The sequence below is a fragment of the Nyctereutes procyonoides genome, unplaced genomic scaffold, assembly GCF_905146905.1.
Source record: "Nyctereutes procyonoides isolate TBG_1078 unplaced genomic scaffold, NYPRO_anot_genome, whole genome shotgun sequence".
Lineage (NCBI taxonomy): Eukaryota > Metazoa > Chordata > Mammalia > Carnivora > Canidae > Nyctereutes > Nyctereutes procyonoides.
Window position 1 is genome coordinate 14356389 of NW_026575044.1, and position 17272 is coordinate 14373660.

At 56.9% G+C, this 17272-nt stretch overlaps 1 protein-coding gene and 1 long non-coding RNA gene across 3 annotated transcripts; both read right to left on the bottom strand.

Moving 5' to 3' along the window:
• On the bottom strand, positions 1 to 3061 carry LOC129508884 (uncharacterized). The gene is made up of 2 exons (XR_008664246.1): positions 1464 to 3061; positions 1 to 597 (listed from the first exon to the last, which is right to left on the bottom strand). It is a non-coding gene; the product is annotated as an uncharacterized LOC129508884 (long non-coding RNA).
• Positions 3062 to 5404: 2343 nt separating this feature from the next.
• RHBG (Rh family B glycoprotein) lies at positions 5405 to 16005 on the bottom strand. 2 transcript variants are annotated; one of them, XM_055323798.1, is made up of 10 exons: positions 15744 to 16005; positions 10491 to 10677; positions 9885 to 10035; positions 9621 to 9768; positions 8133 to 8299; positions 7709 to 7846; positions 7458 to 7591; positions 6980 to 7101; positions 5926 to 5999; positions 5405 to 5791 (listed from the first exon to the last, which is right to left on the bottom strand). In XM_055323798.1, the coding sequence occupies exons 1-10, from the start codon at positions 15928 to 15930 to the stop codon at positions 5723 to 5725; spliced, it is 1377 nt and encodes a 458-aa protein (XP_055179773.1). In that variant the 5' UTR covers positions 15931 to 16005; the 3' UTR covers positions 5405 to 5722. The 2 variants fall into 2 exon arrangements, with proteins under 2 accessions (XP_055179773.1, XP_055179774.1); XM_055323799.1 differs by lacking the exon at positions 6980 to 7101.
• Positions 16006 to 17272: the final 1267 nt, after the last annotated feature.

Sequence of the window (17272 nt, forward strand, 5' to 3'; positions counted from 1 at the left end):
TGGGATGAAGGCGAGTTTATAAAAGCCTGAGTGAAATGAGCTAGAAAGGGATTGGGAACAAGCTCCACAGTGTCCTGGAGCCACATTCCTTGCTCTGGGGAGACGGAGGTGGATGGTGTGAGCAGGCAAGGAGGGGACACTGGGGGGTGGGCAGCGTCTCCAGCTGAGGGCTCTCCTGCCAAGAAGAGCAGGGTGGGAAAAGCAAGTTTAAGAATCCAGACGATGCCCAGGCACAACAAAGCCACTTCCTCTCTCAGCCTCCGAGCCAAGCTGGGCCTGCCTGGGGCCCCTGAAGACCAGCCGAGCAGGCCCAGAGAGCCCCAGATGTCCAAGCCAAAGAGAGAGGGTCGCTTTGAGGGTGGGAGCTCTGGTCACTCCTCTTCCAGGAACTGCCCAAAGCAAGGGGGGCCATCTGCAAATGCCCTCATGGGAGGGAAGATGTGCTCTGGGGCTAGGGCCCAGGGGGGGTCCTGGCCATGTGTGGAGATGTGTGAGAACACGGGTTTGGCTTCTTCCTGAGGTGGCGCCAGGAGCTTCCATGAGGCTGAGCAGCCCAGGTCAGAATGCTCTGGAGGAATTCTGGGTTGGACCAGAAACCTGGACAAAAGAGCAGCTGGGTGAGGAGCTTCAGCAGGGCCCAGTTCCAAAGGTGGGGGCTGCGAGGCAGGCAGAACTCTGGTATCTTCCCTGGCTCCATGAAACACCCCAGCTCCCTAGTCCTGACTTACCTCTTATCTAATAGCACCCCAATGTGGCCCCTGGAGGCCAGGCTCCCCTCACACGCCCCCAGGATGAGGTTGCTGTGTACATCACCCTTGCACCTGCACCTCTGGGGAGGCCAGAGGGACAGAAGGGAAGAGCTGCATGGGGGATGAAAGGCTGGGCCAGCCCAGAGAGGAGCAAGCCTCTGCCGCAGCGGGAGAACCCTCCACCAGCGTCTTCTCCCTCCGTCCCCCTTCAACTCTCTTCTGCCTTACTGGGCCTGGGTTTTCCCAGGACAGGTCTCCTTTTAGTGTTGCCCTGACTGATTCCTCCTCGAGAACCTGAGGAGTCCCAGAATATCACTGTCTCAAGGGCCCAAGCGCCAGGTCTAGAACAGCTTTTCACCCGAGGGTCATCAGCCCTTGATCGTGAATCTCCGGAAAGGTTCAGGAAAAATGGATTTAGGTTCTGCACCCCTTCCAGTCTCCAGACCGTGTGCTGGAGCTTGGCCTGCATATGTCCAAGAACAGGGCTCCGGGCACCTCACTGCCCAACACAGAGCTCCCTCAACCAATGTCTGAGTATTTTTTCTAAGTAAACTCTATACCCCACAAGGGGTTTGAACTCAGGCTCCCCTGATCAAGAGTCTGAGCCAGCCAGGCACCCCCCACACCCCCGTCTGAGTATTTCAGGCCAGGGTTTGACCAGTCCCATATGTTAGCCAGATACAGGTTCCTGGGCTGGCCTCCCCCTGGGCCCACCTCTTCCATTTGTGGAGGAGGACTGCATGTGCAGCCCTACACCTTCATCACTGGAGGAGTTTCAGTCCTGCTGTGGTGAGCCTTTATTCAGGGCACAGACAGGGCCCTTAACTGTGGCACACAGCAGAGGGAAGTGTGAGGTACATGCTCAGAGAGGACCACTTGGGATGGCTGTCCCATAACCTGGTTTGGGGAAACCAGGACATTCCCCTTGAGGCTCTGGACAGGAATCAGCTTCAGAAACACCTGTAAGAGTCCATTGGGTCGATGTGATGTGAGAAAATGGACAGAGATGGGGGAGAGGGGCTGGGTGGATAGGCAGGGGGAGTGGAAAGAACACCAACCACCGAGCCAGGCTTCACCTCTGAGACAGGTTCAGAGACAGGAACTGAGCCCAGAGCCTACAGGGCACCAACCTAGTGAGCAGGGAGGGAGGCTGGGGGCCCTCCACAGTCCAACCCCCAAGTCAAGCCTCTCTGGGGCAAGGAGTAGGTGGAGGGGACAGGTTTGGGTCACCTCTGCCTTGGGCAGAGGCTGGCGATTAGACAGTGCTGTGGAGACAATGGCGCTCTGTCCCAGGGAGCTGGTGACAGCTCATCCCTATGCAGTGGCTGCCGGCCCCTCTCAGGCGGTAGAAGCCAGCGGCGGCGGAGGGGAATTCTCACAGGCCGGTGGCATTTGCATAGCCAGCTCGCCTGTCCGCCTGTCCGAGACATTGGCCCGCATTGTTCCCGCCAGCGGTGGTGGCGGCGGTGGTGCACGGGCGGCCCGAGCGCGCGGGGCGGGTGGCAGGGCCAGACAAAGGGGCTGGGGCGCAGAGCTGGGAGGAGGCGGGTAGGGGTTCTGATGGTGGTAGAGAAATATCGGGGTGAGGCGGGGTGCCCGCCGAGTCCATCTGCCCCGATACAGCCACCGACCCCCACGTTGGACACCCACGCCGTGTCTAATTCCTCCCTGAGCCGGTGCCATGCGCCGTGATGTGCATCCCAATGGCGCAGCTCAGGCTGTTCCCAGGCTGCGCAGTTCAGGCCGGGTCCTCCAGAGGTCAGAGGAGCCGCTGCAGTCAAAGGACTCCAGCCACACACACAGGCACGGAAGTACCAGGGGACCTTGCAGATGTCTGCACGGTAAACCCCCTGTCATGGACACAGAGCCACTGGAAACCAGAACGGGGCCTCTTCCAGAAACCCTTTCCTCAAGGTCCTGGCCCTGCTGGCTTCCACACTGACCTCAGCACACCCTCTCCCCATCAGTGGGACCATGTCCTCGTCCATCACTGTCCCCAGAGCTCAGACACTGGAGCTGGACAGAGTTCATGAGTGGACAAGCATCTGATTGTCCTGCATTGAGAGTAATAATGGTGGTGATCAGAGGGGCTGTCCCTGAGGGGCAGAGGCATCATTGTCCTGCAGGGTGAGGAAGAAGCCCTCCGGCCCCTGGCCCTGCCATCTCCTTGACCTGCTCATTGTCACTCTGTTGACCCAGCATGGATGGATGGGCTGCTGTGTGGAGGACCAGCCAGGCTGTAGAGCAGATGGAGGAGGGACTGCAGAGACACCTGTACTTCCCGCCTTCTGAGCTCCCCGCCTGAAAGCAGTGATGGGACCATCACCCCTGTTCCCCCATCACTCCCATCCCCCATCCCCTTCTTGCCCCCCCATCCCCAAACCACAAGTAATGGCTTTAATCACAGGGCACAGTCAATGGGGTGCCCAGCGGCTTGCTCAGGAACCAGTAGGGGAGGGAAAGGAAGAAAAGCTGTGACAAGCCAGCCCCCGGCTGGGGAAAGCTCAGCCCTGGACTGAGGCTCTTGAGCCAAGCTGTGGGTTCTGTGACAGAGCTCAGCACTGACTCCAGGCCATGGGAGGCTTCTTGGGGGTGATGGAGCCTAGAACTATCTGCCTGCAGGACACGTGAGGCTTCGGTTGTGGACAGTCCCTGACCAACCTGTCCTTCCTCAGGGACTTCTTGGTGGGCCACCCCATACTTCCTCCCCTGAACGCTGGCTGGCTGATGGCCTTCCCCAGAGAGGGCTCAGTTGTCCCCTCTCCAAAGCCTCTCTCCACCAAGCTGGGTGCAGTGGCCAGCCAGGGCTGGAAGAGGCTCTGTTTTCAAGCCTGGAGGAGATGTGGCTGCCATCAAGAAGGAACCAGAAGATGGGCAGCCCCAGTGGCACAGCAGTTTGGTGCCACCTGCAGCCTGGGGTGTGATTCTGGAGACCCGGGACCGAGTCCCACATCAGGCTCCCTGCATGGATCCTGCTTCTCCCTCTGCCTGTGTCTCTGTCTCTCTCTCTCTCTGTGTGTGTCTATGAGTAAATGAATAAAATCTTAAAAAAAAAAAAAAAAAGAAGGAACCAGAAGAGGATCTGTTGGAAAATTCTGGCAGAAATGACTACCCAGACTGAGCCAGGGCAGCAAGGGTCTCATCCTTTCACTGAGCCTCCCCTTCCCAACAGGCTTTCAGGTCCCTTTGAGGATGGTTGGGTGGTGAGGGTGGGGGCTCCAGTTCAGCAGCTGGGCCTGGACCAGCATAGGGCTGGGAGCTGAGTCCCCAGGGGGTAAAGAGGGATGAGGCCTCAGCTTTCCCAAGCCCCTTCCCTCCCCACAGGGGCCGAAAGCACAGGGAACCCTACTGCAACCTGGGCAGTCACCCTCCTGCCCCAGCACAGGTGCTCCCTCCCACACCCACTCCAGCCAGCAATGGGGGGCTCTGTGGAGGAAGCAGAAAGCTGATGGGCTGGGGTATAATGGGGCTCTGTGGACAGAGATGGGGTCCCTTAGTGGCGCTGCTTTTTCCTCCTGTTCCTCTCAGCTCTGTGCTTGGCCTCCTTTCCCAGCCACACTCCGTCCCCCCAACTTCCATGAGGATAAAGCCTGGTGGGGGTACCTCTTTTCCTGATCCAGAGGCAGGCCCCAGAAGTCCCTTCCCCACAGGTCCCTGGGTCTGAATGGGTGTTGATCTTGAGGGGAGAGGCCTGTGGTCTGGGCAGCTCCCACTGGAGGAAGGACAGGACAGGGTGGAGGGGTCCCCGCTCTCTGGGAGGGGTGAGGCACTCCAGGCTGCTGGAGGGGTGGCCTCTCTGCTGCACAAGATCTGAGGCACTAGAACCCGCCTGACATACAGTGGGAACTGGGAACTCAAAGCAGACTCAGGGCATGATGGTGAGGAGCAGGCAGAGGTAGCCAGGAAGGACTCCTAGGAAGGACACCTGGGAAGGACACCTGGGAAGGACACCCGGAAGGGACACCCAGGAAGGACACCCGGGAAGGACGCCTGGGAAGGAACAAAGGAAGGACCCCCTGGAAGGACACCATTAAGGACACCAGGAGAACCCCCAGGAAGGACACCAGTAAGGAACCCAGAAAGGGCGCCTGGGAAGGACACCCATGAGGGTGGAGGGTGAGGGCCGGGCCTCCGCTTCTTGTGCTGGATCTGGGGCGCCCTCTGGTGGTCAGAAGCCTCCGGCGTCCAGGCTGGGCCTGCCTCCCTGCTCCCATGCAGCCTCCCTTTGGGCGCTTCCCACTCCCCTGTTGACCCCAGGGGCAGAACGGTGCCGGCTGCTGGCTGCGTCCAGGGACACAGTGCTAGCCTGCTCCCCTTTCCAGCCCCTTCTCCCCTTTCAAGTCCCACAGGGGCCGCTCTGCTGCCTTTGAAGGCCACCCACATCAGGAAGGGGAGCAGATGCCATTCTGGGGCAGGAAGGCCTGTCCAGCGGCCCAGGCCCCACATGACAGACTTTCTAGTAGAGAATGAGTGCCCTGTCCATGGAGGCAGGCAAGCCCAAGCTGGGCACCACACAGGGAGCTACATGGGGCCCCGGGGGGTGGGAGTGTGCTGGCACCCAGGTCCCCCCACCTGAGCCTGCCAAGGTTTCAACACTGTGCGTTAGAGCCAGAGAGGAGGTCCCTGGATTCCCGGTGCACAAAAAGGAGTTGGAGTCCTTGGTATAGGTGGTGTTTATCACCAAAACAGCCATCGGGCCTGGCGCACACCTCATGGTAATTGCTGCGCCCAATACCTCGCTCACCGGCCCAGGGGTGGGGTGGGGGTGCTGTGAGTTCTCCCCCCAGCCTGGGCCAGGTGCGGCTTCCCCCCATCGCCGCCCCTTCCACCTCCCTGTGCCCAGTACCCCAGGCAGCTCTCAGCCTTTCTTGTATCAGGAGAGTCAGGAGCTAGAAAAGAACATCCCTATGGCAGCCGGTCACCATCTCCTAAAACAAGAGCATCCTTTCGTCCTCTCGAGGACTGGAAGCAAGTTAGGCCTGGGTATCTTGCTCCTCCGCCTTCAGGGGTCCCTGGGCTGCATCTTCATGCTCCCCAGGCACCTGGAGAGCAGGAGTGGGGGAGCAGGTGAAGAGGTCGCTCCAGGGGGCTGAAGACCACAGCTGGGGCATCCCCCAAGGGAGAATGAGCAGGGAGGGAGGAAAGAGGGGGGTCTGAGGGCCTGCAGGCAGCTCACCTCCCAGTACACCTGGTCCTCATAGCACTGGCAGTCTGCCGGGGAACCCAGGCAGGGCAGCTTCAGCAGGAGACCTGGTGGCAGTAGGGGAGGGGTTGGGAGGGGGTGAGAGGTGCAGGGGTGTGGGGGGGTTGGAGGGTAGTCTCCGCAGGATGCCTGCCACAGAGAACCCAGCTGGCCTTGGGGAGCACCTGCTGTGTGCTGGGCCAGGCCAGGCAAGGGCTCATCAAGCCCCCCACCCCCACCCCTGAGTACTCACAGCAGCTAACAAGCTACCCATGACCCTCTGGTCACAGTGAAGGAAGCTGAGGCCCAGAGAAGTCCAGCCCTTACTGGTTCCCCTAAACATTAATGGCCTAAACCGTGAGGCTCCCATAAGCACAGCTCCTGGGCTCCCCGTAACCTCCATCCAGGACGGCTGTAGAGGATGTTTATTGAGTAAATAAGGAATTAAATGACCCAACGAATTGAACATTGTGGGAGAAGGTGAAGCTCACTGGTGAGAGCAGGGGCAGGGTGCGAATACTGAGTCTCGGGTTTTATTCTGGGGGCCACGAGGACTAAGGCCAGACATCAGGAAGGACTGTCTGACCCGGGTCAGTGGGCAGTCTGCCTCTGCGGAAGGTTGTGTGTTCCAGCCCCCACCCTCTGCCCCTGTCCTTCCCCTCCCACCTCTGTCCATCCCCTCTCTCCCACCCCTGCTCCCTACTGAGCTTGGATTCCCTTAGGGGCCTCAGCCTGAGGTCGTGCTGCCCTCTGGTGGACAGAATGGGCATCACAGGGAAGCCACAGGACTGGACAACGGGTCCCTAACTTGCTCCCCGTCTTCTTCCAGCACCAGGAGGGAACAAGCACCTGCTTCTGGAGGAGGTTACCCCTGAACTCTGCAGCCCCTCTCCACACCTGACACAAAGCAAGTGCTTAATAATCATGTGAGCAAATGAATGTCAGGGGGATGGGATCCAGAGGCCCTTCCTCCAGAGAGCACCCCTCCTCTGTCTTCCGTGCTCCGGGGAGCTCCTGCTAGCTGCACGCCCCAGCCAAGGTCACTTACCTCCAAGGGCCCCACCCACAGAGGCAAACATCAGAGTGACAAACAGCCCGAAGAGCTGGTACATGGCCTGAGACATGGCAGTGCGCTGGCCTTTGGCTATGAGCGGAAACACACTGCCTAGGCTGCAGGGAGAGGAGGTGATGGGGAGATAGAGCCAGAGCTAGGGCAGGTCACTGCATCACACAGAGGCCAAAAGGACCTCAAGGGAGCCCAGATCCCCCTTCCGCCCTCGTGTGCCCGCAGACATGTGCTTTTCTGACTCAGTCTGAGGATCACTGTGCTTGTCCTCTGACCCCTAATGTGCAAACCTCCATCTTGAAGGTTATTATGTTTTCCTGTCATTATTCATGAATGAATGAATGAGTAAATGAAAATAGACACTGCTTTTTGTGCTGGTCCACTGAAGGAGGAAGAGAATGAGAGAGGCCACCTAGGGGGATAATGACCTTGTAGAGGGTCAGGGATGGGGAGGACTCACCCTTCTCCGTAAGCTTCATGGGTGGCCAGCCCGACCACAAGGACCCCCAGGAGGGCTCCCAGGACCCCAGGAATCCCATGGAGGTTGTGAACACCACATGTGTCTTGGACTTTGAATTTTGCCTCGAGGATGGGCTGGAGGACAGAACACCATCATGAGTCTCGTGTGCCTGTCCCCACTGGGCTGTTGGAGAATGGGGAGAAAGGTGCTGAGGACCCCTGCTCTGCCCAGGACCTGAGAGGGATTTATACCGTGAAAAACTTGTAGCCCAGCGTGGAGACCGTCCCAGCCAGGAAGCCAGCTGCCAGGGCCCCAAAGGGTGTCAGCATCATTTCACCTGCTGTCCCTACCATAACCCCTCCGGCCAGTGCGGCATTCTGGATGTGGACCTGGGAGATCAAGGAGAGCAGGGCATTGGAGGCTCTTCCAGATTGTCTGCCCAGACCAACCCTGCTCTGTCCATCCCCCACAGCAGCATCTCCTGCCTCTGGAAGTCCCTCTGCTGTCTGATCTCTAACTCTCCTGCTGTCATGGGGTCTTGTCTTGCTGTGACCCCGCACATCTGGTCCCTGTGCTCATGCCGTGTCCTGTTCCTCTGGAAAATGGACCTTGCCAGGTCTCAGGCCTCTCCTCCCCTCACCCATCTCTGGGCCTCCCAGAGGCCTCCACCCCTACCATGTCCAGCCGGCCACGCTCCCCAACGAGGGCTGACATGGCAAAGGTGCCGAGGGTGCTCGCCGACAGAGAGTAGTATGTGTTGAGGGCTGTTCGGTGCTGCCCGTCCCCCAGTGTGGTGGGTGCAGAGTTGAAACTGGGCCAGAAGATCCACAGGAAGATGGTCCCTAAACAGGGGGCAGGCCGGCAGAGTGAGAGAAAGCAGGTAGTCCCCTGAGCAGGCTCAGTGTCCTCACTCATAAAGGGGGATAACACCTCTCAGAGCCGGGCCACGTCAGCCAGCGTGCAGGAAGTGTGCAGCCCTGGGCCTAGCAGCCACAAACTGCCCAACCAAGAGCTTGGGAACCAACGGGAAGAGCTACCCGACTGAGGACCACAGGCAGGTGACATATTTTTTCAGCATCAGAAAAGGAGAAAAAAACAGGGAAAGGGCTGCATGTTAGGCACTCAACTGGGAGCTTGATATTCATATCAGGGAAATAGCAATATTTAAAGCCTCACCTGCCCCTTGAATGTGGGGGGGCTGCAAGGTTCAGGAGGGGTGCCTGTGTGTGTGTGGGGGGAACCACAGCTCCACGTGCCCTGCCTACCCGTGTGGGGTTCCCAGGCCAGTCCTGGAGGGGAGGGCGGGGACCCCATAGGGCCACCATGGCAAGAGGGCCTGAGGGACGACCTTTCATCCTGAGGGCCCTCAGGTGTGCAATGCAATTGCTCCTTGAAGCACGCAGTCTGCTCACATGTGTGTCCTGCAAGAGGTGAGCAGGAGGAATCAGGAAGAGGCAGGGTGTCCTGCCTGGAAGGAGGAGGACAGAGGAGAGCTGGGGTGCAAGCCTCTGGGGGAAGCATGCCTTCTTGGATGCTGAAGCATCCACCTCATTTCATGACAATCCCTGAGGTGAGCAAGAAATACAAGACCAGCCTCTCTGTTTACTGTGGGAATAGGCACTGTGATCATTGTTCAGTACCACCGATGAAGAGATAAAATACCAATTTCCTCTCCTGCCTCATTTGTGGAGGCAGAGACAGGAGCAGAGGCCAAGGTCTACGCTCATGCTTGAAGAAACAGATGGCCTTGATGGTCAGACCCACAACCTCTCCCAGCACCCAAGGTGTGGGTGTTAGGGGGCCTCTGGGAAATCACCTGCGGGAGGGCAGAGGGAGGAGCAGCATCCTGGAGGTGGTGGATGGGGAGAATGTGGGGGGCTTCTGCCTCAGGGTGGAGGATGAAGGGTTTTAAGCAAGGGTTGGTGTAGTTGGACTTGACTCAGAAAGGCCCCCAGGAGTGGGTCTGGGGCATGTGCTCAGCCCAGGGCCGAGTCCAAGAACTGTTGGCAAAAAACTGTTGACAATAATGAGCAGAGATCCTGGCCCTTGGAAGGGAGTTCCCAGCAGGACCCCAAAGACTATAGGCAGCACCCTGAGACCTCTCTTGGAGATGGCCCTGCCTGGCCCCCACCCCACCACCCACCCTGCCCAGGCAGGCCTCACCAATCATGGCAAAGAGGTCCGAATGGTAGACAGAGCCCTGGCGATGCTTGCTCTTCTCCAGCTGAGGCCTGTAGAGGACCCGTGAGAGCACCAGTCCGAAGTAGGCCCCAAAAGTGTGGATAGTCATGGAGCCTCCTGTGTCCTTCACCTGGGAAGGTAGAGCTGAGCTGGAAGGGCAGTCCTGGCCCCATGGTCTCCATGCTCTGGGGCCTGGCCCTGACCATGCCCACCCCCCCCCACCCCTGCCCCCATCCATCCACTCACCCGTAGGAGATTAAGGAGCACAAACTCATTGATGCCAAACAGCGTCACCTCCAGCACAGTCATGAGCAGCAGCTGAGCCGGCCCAGTCTTGCCCAGGATGGCACCAAAGGAGATGAGCACAGCCCCAGCACAGAAGTCAGCGTTGATCATGCTGGGGAGGCAGGGTGTGAGGGGAGGGTGAGCAGGGCGGGTGAGGGCGCCCTGAGCAGACAGGCAAAGCCGGTGGCAGAGATTCCAGGAGGCTCAGCCTTTCCTGGCAGGTGGGATGGGATCATGTCGCCCCTCCGGTGGACGAGTAAAGCCATCTCTGGGAGGTTCTGTGACGGGGACAGTGAAGCCCGCAAGGGGTGTTAGAACCACCCTGAACCACAGGTGCCCCTGCGCCCTGTCCTACACCCCACAGCTCTTGAGGAAGAAGGGGTTTCAAGAAAGGGGGAGGTGTGGCTGGGTGTGTAGGTGGCAAGGGGAACAGGCAGGGAACCTGGATAAGTCACCTGCTGGCCCAGGAGCAGCCTGAAGGACCAGGCTGGGGCTGGCTCCCCCTGGGACAGGAGCCTCCCAGCTAGACCAGGGGCAGGGAGGAACCGGGAGGCTATCCCTGCGTACCTGTTCACGCTGACATGGATGTAGCCTCCGTGCAAGGAGTGGAAGAAGCCCTGGATAAGTGTGGACCACTGCAGGGCAAAGGCAGCCAGGAGGAAGGTGAAGCCCACGCTGCTGAAGCCATAACGCTGCAGGAAGGCCATGAGGAAGCCGAAGCCCACAAACACCATGACATGCACATCCTGGAAACCTGCAGGGGACATTCAAGGCTGCTCTGGCCTCGGGCCATCTGATCCAGCGCCCAGCCCTCACCAGCCAGGGCCACCTTGAGGCAGTAGCTGAGGCTCTGAAACTCCCCAGGTGAGGTGGGGCCTCTTGGCCAGGATCACCTACACAGAGCTGGCTTGCTTGGAGTGGGACTCAGACCATCCCTGCTGTCCCCATGTCAGAGCCAAGGCACAGAGAGCCTTCTAGTCTCTTCTCTGGCCTGGCCTTTGGTTTCCTACAATTGGCTGGCAGGAAGTCCGGTCTGAGCTCTCTCCTGCTGCAGCCCCTGCCCCTCCATGCCCAAACTCATTTTCCCCTTCGAGCTTCTTTCAATTTTCCCTTTCAGCTGGGAAGTCCTCCTCAAGGTCTATCCTCCATCCCTCATATTGAGAATCTATACCTCTCCATGTTGAGGATTTTAATCTTTTAAAAAATAATTTATGAAATAACTTTATGTATGTATTTATTTATTTTTGAAATAGCTCTAATTGGGATCCCTGGGTGGTGCAGCGGTTTAGCGCCTGCCTTTGGCCCAGGGCACAATCCTGGAGACCCAGGATCGAATCCCACATCGGGCTCCCGGTGCATGGAGCCTGCTTCTCCCTCTGCCTATGTCTCTGCCTCTCTCTCTCTCTCTGTGTGTGACTATCATAAATAAATAAAAAAAAAATTTTTAAAAATTCTCTTTCCAAAAAAAAAAAAAAAAAGAAATAGCTCTAATTGTGAACAGAGATTTCCTCAGGGACTAAATGGAGTGTGTGTGTGTGTGGGGGGGAATGCTGGTGCGCTGCTGCCCCTCAAATCGCAGCCCCTGGAGTCCTGCAATGTGGTAGCTCTGGGAAGGAGGGTTCTGCTTTTTTCGTTTGTTTCTTTCTATAATTTGAATATGTTAATTTTATACATGAATTAGTTGTGTTTGTTTTTTTTTTTTAAGTGTCATTGAGGTTTCTGGGCAGGAAGATCAGAGCCTTTCTTTTCTTTCTTTTTTTTTAATTTATTTTTTATTGGAGTTCAATTTACCAACATATAGCATAACACCCAGTGGATCAGAGCCTTTCTGTTTGCTTTTTATTATGTATGCGTAAAAGGAGACTAATACAAATCATATACAGTAAGGCCGAAAATGAGATACACACAAGTAGTTTGCTTCAGTATTAGTTTGTTCTGGACCTCTCTCCTCCCCTACGTGTAAGTAGGGTTTGGAACATAACCTTGTGCGACACGCCACTAGCACACCTGGCCCTGCTCTCTGTCTCAGGTCTACGTGTAGAGTGATTCCATGCTGTATCTTTGGCTTTAATGTAGAAATGCTAGAGAAGTCACGCAAGTGTACTTGCCAGAAGTCATGCAAGTGTAAATAAGTTATTGAGAAACAGAGTCAACTCTGACCCTAAACTCCCCTTTTATAGCTCCACGTGAGAACTTTCTCTTGGAACTTAGTGGTAGCACATGTCACTTCCCCCAAGGGACCCGGCAGGGTTCCCCGAATTCATGGGAGCGAGCTTTCCTATGAACTGGAGCATCAGGCTCTGGGGACGGAGCTGTTAGCTCAGCTGCCACTGTGCCTGCCATCACCGAACCTGGAAGAATCAAAGAATTGCTTCTGTGAGCCTTCCTGGCCTCTGAGGAGAAGACATGAGTGATCATATTTCCTTTTTCTCTTGGCTGCCTGGTAGCTTGGAGCCACACTGCCATCCGCCAGCCACTGGAGCACCTGGAAGCACTTACGGTGTTCTATTCGTTATTTGTGTTCTGCTTCCCTGCTTTTCTTTTCTCCTACTCATCATGTTTTTGTTACAAATGACTTCAACTCTCTTGTAGAAATAGATCATAAAGGAAAAAAACAATCACAGTCACCTTTATGTTTAATCTGAGGAAGCACCAACAGGCCAAAAATTTTTGCAATCCGTAACTTTGAGAGAAGCAGACTTTTTTGCTTTTTTGTGCTAGGTATGGGCAGACGGGAAATAAGCTTGCAAGCCCCTGGCAGAAGGTTGGGTGAGTGCTGGAAGCAGAGCTCAGCTGTCGGTCCCCACAACCAAGCGGGGAGAGGGTTTGGAGGTCCCCTCGCCTTGCTAAGTGTTCTCTAGCCCTGTGTGCTCCCGAATTACCCAGCTCTCTCTTCCCTCTCACATCTTAAACCCCAACAGAAAAAAAAGAAGCATCACCTATAACCCAGCCTGCAACCTACGTTCTTTGAGGCCTCACTGTCTGGCTTCTTTTCTCCCTAAGCAAACAGTAAAGGGGATGTCTTGTCTCTTCTTTTGTCCAAGGACAGCAAGATGGCAAAGGGGGATGGGGTGCTGGATGCCATGTCCCTGACATGCAGAAACTGCCCCAGAGCTTGTCTGAAGTAGGAATAATATTTACATCTCCCACCCCGGGTTTGTTTTCCATCAAAACTCAGTCCCTTGACCTTTCTTTTTTTTTTTTTTCCCTTGACCTTTCAACTGGAGTCTAAACATTAAGAAATCTCCTTCACTGGGAACATTCCACAGTGGCTGTGGCCACCAAACCTATGCACCTCTGGTTGGAGAACAGATCAGAAGCCCTCTAGAGATACCCATGACCCTCCCTCCTCCCTTACCACCCCTCCCCAACCCACTGGATGGCTCCTGAACAAAATAACAAGGAACAAGGGGACAGTTAAAGCCCTTAGATTGTGTGATCATGGATGAGCCACTTAACCTCTGTGAGCCTTGGTTTCCTCATCTGTAAAGTGGGGCTATAAAACATGAGGAACAGAGAGAAGGGAGTGGTGAGCTGGGGAGTCTACCTCCCCTCACACTCTTCTAGTGGTCACAAACCACTCTGGTCCCAGTAACATCCCCTTCCCCCACTTCTTCCAAGAAGATCCTGATTCCATCTATCCAAAATACTTCCCCCCAAGAGCAAGGTCTCAGAGGTGTGTGACACAGGACCTGCCCATACTGTTTTCTTAGACTCTATCTTGTACTTGCTGCTGTGTCCCCTATAAACCTGTCTTTTCTCCTCTTTCTTATTCTCCATGACTTGCCTGATGGGACAGGAAGTTTGTCATGTGGGGAAAGGCCACAACTGGGCAGCCAAGAGACCTGGCTCTAGCCTGGCTAACTTGCTGTATGATCGTAGGCAGCCCCATGACCTCTCTAGTTGTCTCTCCACATCTGAGGGGAGAGGGCCACATGTATGCTGAGAGTCCTTCCTTGTGGCAATGACAGAGACCCTCAGAGCAGCTGTGTCCTTGGCACTGGACACCTAGCCCCACAGCTCAACACCAGCTGCAGAACTCCCTTTCATCTCCTAAACCGGTGGTGAAAGGGCAGTGGCTACACCTCCCTCTGGCCCTGACCCCTTCCCCTGGACTCAGGGGCAGAGGAAGACCCGGCTCATCAAAGCGCCAGGCTCCAGAGACCTCACACTTCCCTTGGCCCCGACCTTCCCCCACACCAGGGTCCCAAGTCCACAGGGATAGAAACCTAGGGCAGCAGAGAGGTAGGATCCCCACTCCATTCCTCTTACTGCAGTCCAGGGAGGGCTGCGTGTCCCAGGAGAGCCCCCCCCCCCCAATGCAGCAGAGAGGTGACAGGCTAGAGTGTTTCAGAGAGAACTTTGAGAGGAGCAGGGTGCTGAGGCCTTGGGTGAGGCCCATGGGAGGAGCAAATGGCGGGGCGGGGGCGGGGGGGGGGAGTCCTGCAGTCAGCCAGGTCAGACTCTTGGACAAGAGCTTACTTCTCTCAGCTTGGGGGCTGTTCCCTCCCAACACTACCTCTCTGGACAAATGCACAACCCAGGAGACTGCCACCCCAGCTTCTGTGGCTCACCTTGTAAAGACAGGGCTGACATGAAACATGAGAGGGAGGAGCTGCAGCCTCTCTGCCGAGGATACCTGGGGGTCTGGGGGTTGAGCGCTTCTTGCTCGGGCCCAATGCATCTCACTTTCTATGTCCTCAGCATTGGGAGCCTCGCTGTGTCAGCATTGAGACTGGGAGAGGGTCAGGTGGGGACAGCCTGCTGCCAGCTCAGCATACAAAAAGCAGGGTAATGACAGCCTGGGGTTTTTTTTATAGGAGGCTCTCACACCAGGACTTATTTGGATGTACATCCCTCAAACTGAGGCATCCTTCTCCCCATTGCCCAGATGGAGAAAAGTGAGGCTAAGAGAAGCCCTGTCCAAGCAGTGGTGCTATAATCTGGAGATCTGGTATCTTTGGTCCCAGCTGCCCAGGGCCTGAGCTGGAGGCGGAGGGGGGCAACCTTGAGGGAGAGGCTCTGTCTCCAGTAGGGGCAGAGGCTTAACCTCTCATTCCTGGGCCTCATCAGCAGGCAGGTGAGCTGTGTTGCTTGGGATGCCCGAGTCCCAGCTCCTGCTCTGCCATTCTCCTGAGCAAGTCACAAGCCCTCAGCTTCCTCCCCTAGGAAATGGGCTAATGACCCTGCCATGCTTCCCTCTGGGGGCTGGGGGCTGCTGCTCTGCGGCTGTGGTCAGTGGTTGTGCCATTCTTTCTCTGACTCTGGAAGGGCCAGTTTTGAGTGACTGGGGAGGAAACACCTGAGCGCCACCAGTCTTGGCTGCCTTCATAGTGCCCTGCCATTGCCACCTCCTGCACACCACTCCTTACCTCCTTTCTGAGGACCTCCGCCCTAATCACAGGAGGATTCTCTCTCCTGTGATTAGGGCGGAGGTCCTCAGAAAGGCAGTCTCTGCAACAGCCCTGCAAAGCCCAATTTGGCCAACTGGGAGGCAAGACAGGGAGCGATTAAAGCTCAGATCTGGGTTTGAATTCCAGCTCCCTCAACTCTGACAGCTGGAATCTGAACCAGCCACGTCCTAATCTCTTTGAGGCTCAGTTTCCCCATTTTTGTCCACTTCATGGAGTAAAGGAGATAATGCATGTGCTGCCTTCAGCACAATGCCTAGAGCACCGTAGACACCAGGGAAAGGGTATTATTATAAATCTGGGGCAACTTCATCTCAGCCAGACGGTTGCCCTCCTGGGGGCAGATATGCACACCCAAGACACCATGGAGCTTGGGCCCTTAGCTCCCCGCTCCCTCACCCACACTCACTTGGGTAGCGAAAGTAAAATTCATTGTCCAAGTTACTGTGGTTGCCCCAGTGCCAGAGGGCGGCGTCCGTCTCATGGTTGTAGCGGACAAAGACAGCAAAGAGGATGGCAGTGGCGCCCTGGAGGAGGAGGCACAGCAGGGGCAGCTGCAGTCGCGGGGCCCCGGCGCGGCGGGGGGATCTGGCCATGGACAGGGTCTTCCAGGCTCTGGCTCAGGCTGGGGCTCCCAGCACACAGGGCAGACACTCCCCAGCAGGGCCCGCAGGTTCCACTGGAGCCAGGCCCCACCCACTGGAGCCAGGCCCAGGCCCCGCCAAGGCTCAGCCCCCGCAGTTACAGAACCAGGGCAGTGAGGGCCTGGGCCTGAGGCCTGAGGTGGGGCAAGGACGGCCGGGCGGGGCGGCCGTGTCAGACCCCTGGGGCCTGTCTCCCTTGGCCCAGCTGACCCTCCTGCAGTTCGGGTTGGGGTAGGTCTTGGAGATGGCTGGTGTTCTGCCCTAATGGGGCATAGCTGGGGGTCCCAGGCAGGGGCAAGGAGAGCACCTTCCCCCTCAAACGTGGTGTTAGTTTAGAGTGTTTCCCAAGGAGTGTTTCTGTTTCCCTTTAAGGCCTGGGCTTGGCCCCCCCAGGGTTAACACCAGAGACAGTTGAGGGGTTACTCAATCTTTTCCAAACTGGAAAAGCCAGATGGAGTACAGAGGTAAAGAGGCGCTGTCCAAGCATTGATGATTAACCCAGCTGGGGGTGTCTGGGCCTCAGCAGCCGAAGCTCTCCCTGGGGCCCCAAGCCTCCTAGGCTTCCCAGGTCTGCACCCCAGCACGACTAGCAGCTGGCCCTGCTGACAGCTGGGTTTCCTACTCACCTGCACGGGTCCAAGGAGACCTGGCCTGCCTCAGCAGCTGGAAAGAAGGGAAGCAAGACAGAGGGTCTTCTGGGCCAGGAGTCAGGAGCCACTCGGGACATCTGCTGGGGTCCCAGGAGACAGACAAGAAGCACACAGACTGATGCCTACTGTGAGCCAGGCTTTGGAGATGACCCTCATAGCCCCTGCTTCAGGAGCTACTGTCCAGCTGAGAGACCCATACCTAGGAGGGAGCTGCATTCCCACTGGGGTGAATGTGAGACCTTAGGAAGTACAGAGGCCACTGGGGCCCAGGAAGAGAAGCAGCAGAACTCATGGGAGTGGGGATGAGGCTGGGCACCCACATGAACTGCTTCCTAGAATGGCAACTTAGAAATTGGGCAAGCAGAGGAGGAGGGGGGTGTTTCAAGAAGGAGACTTGCAAAGACAGAAGCCTGGCCATGTGAGTTTCCAGGATGTTCAGGGACTGAAGCTGATAGGGTGGGGTGTCTAGAAAGGCCTTGGATGCCCTGCTGAGGCAGGTGGCCTCTACCCCATGGTCATGGGGCCACTGGAGGACTCTCACAGGTGGAAGACCCTGGCACTACTGGTTCTGAAGCCTGCGGGCCACGGGGGACTTCAAAGAAGAGAAGCTGAGAGGTGATCTTTGTGGGGCTGGTGGGAGGGGA

Bases quoted from the DNA above. Each gene is read 5' to 3' on its own strand.
- RHBG (XM_055323798.1), bottom strand. From the start codon at position 15,930: ATGGCCAGATCCCCCCGCCGCGCCGGGGCCCCGCGACTGCAGCTGCCC. The intron at 8,300-9,620 runs GTGAGGCCTGCC...CCCCCTGTTTAG, and splicing joins GGACCTCTTTGCCATGATTG to GGACCATCTTCCTGTGGATC. The intron at 5,792-5,925 runs GTGAGCTGCCTG...CCTGCTCTCCAG, and splicing joins AGGACCAGGTGTACTGGGAG to GTGCCTGGGGAGCATGAAGA.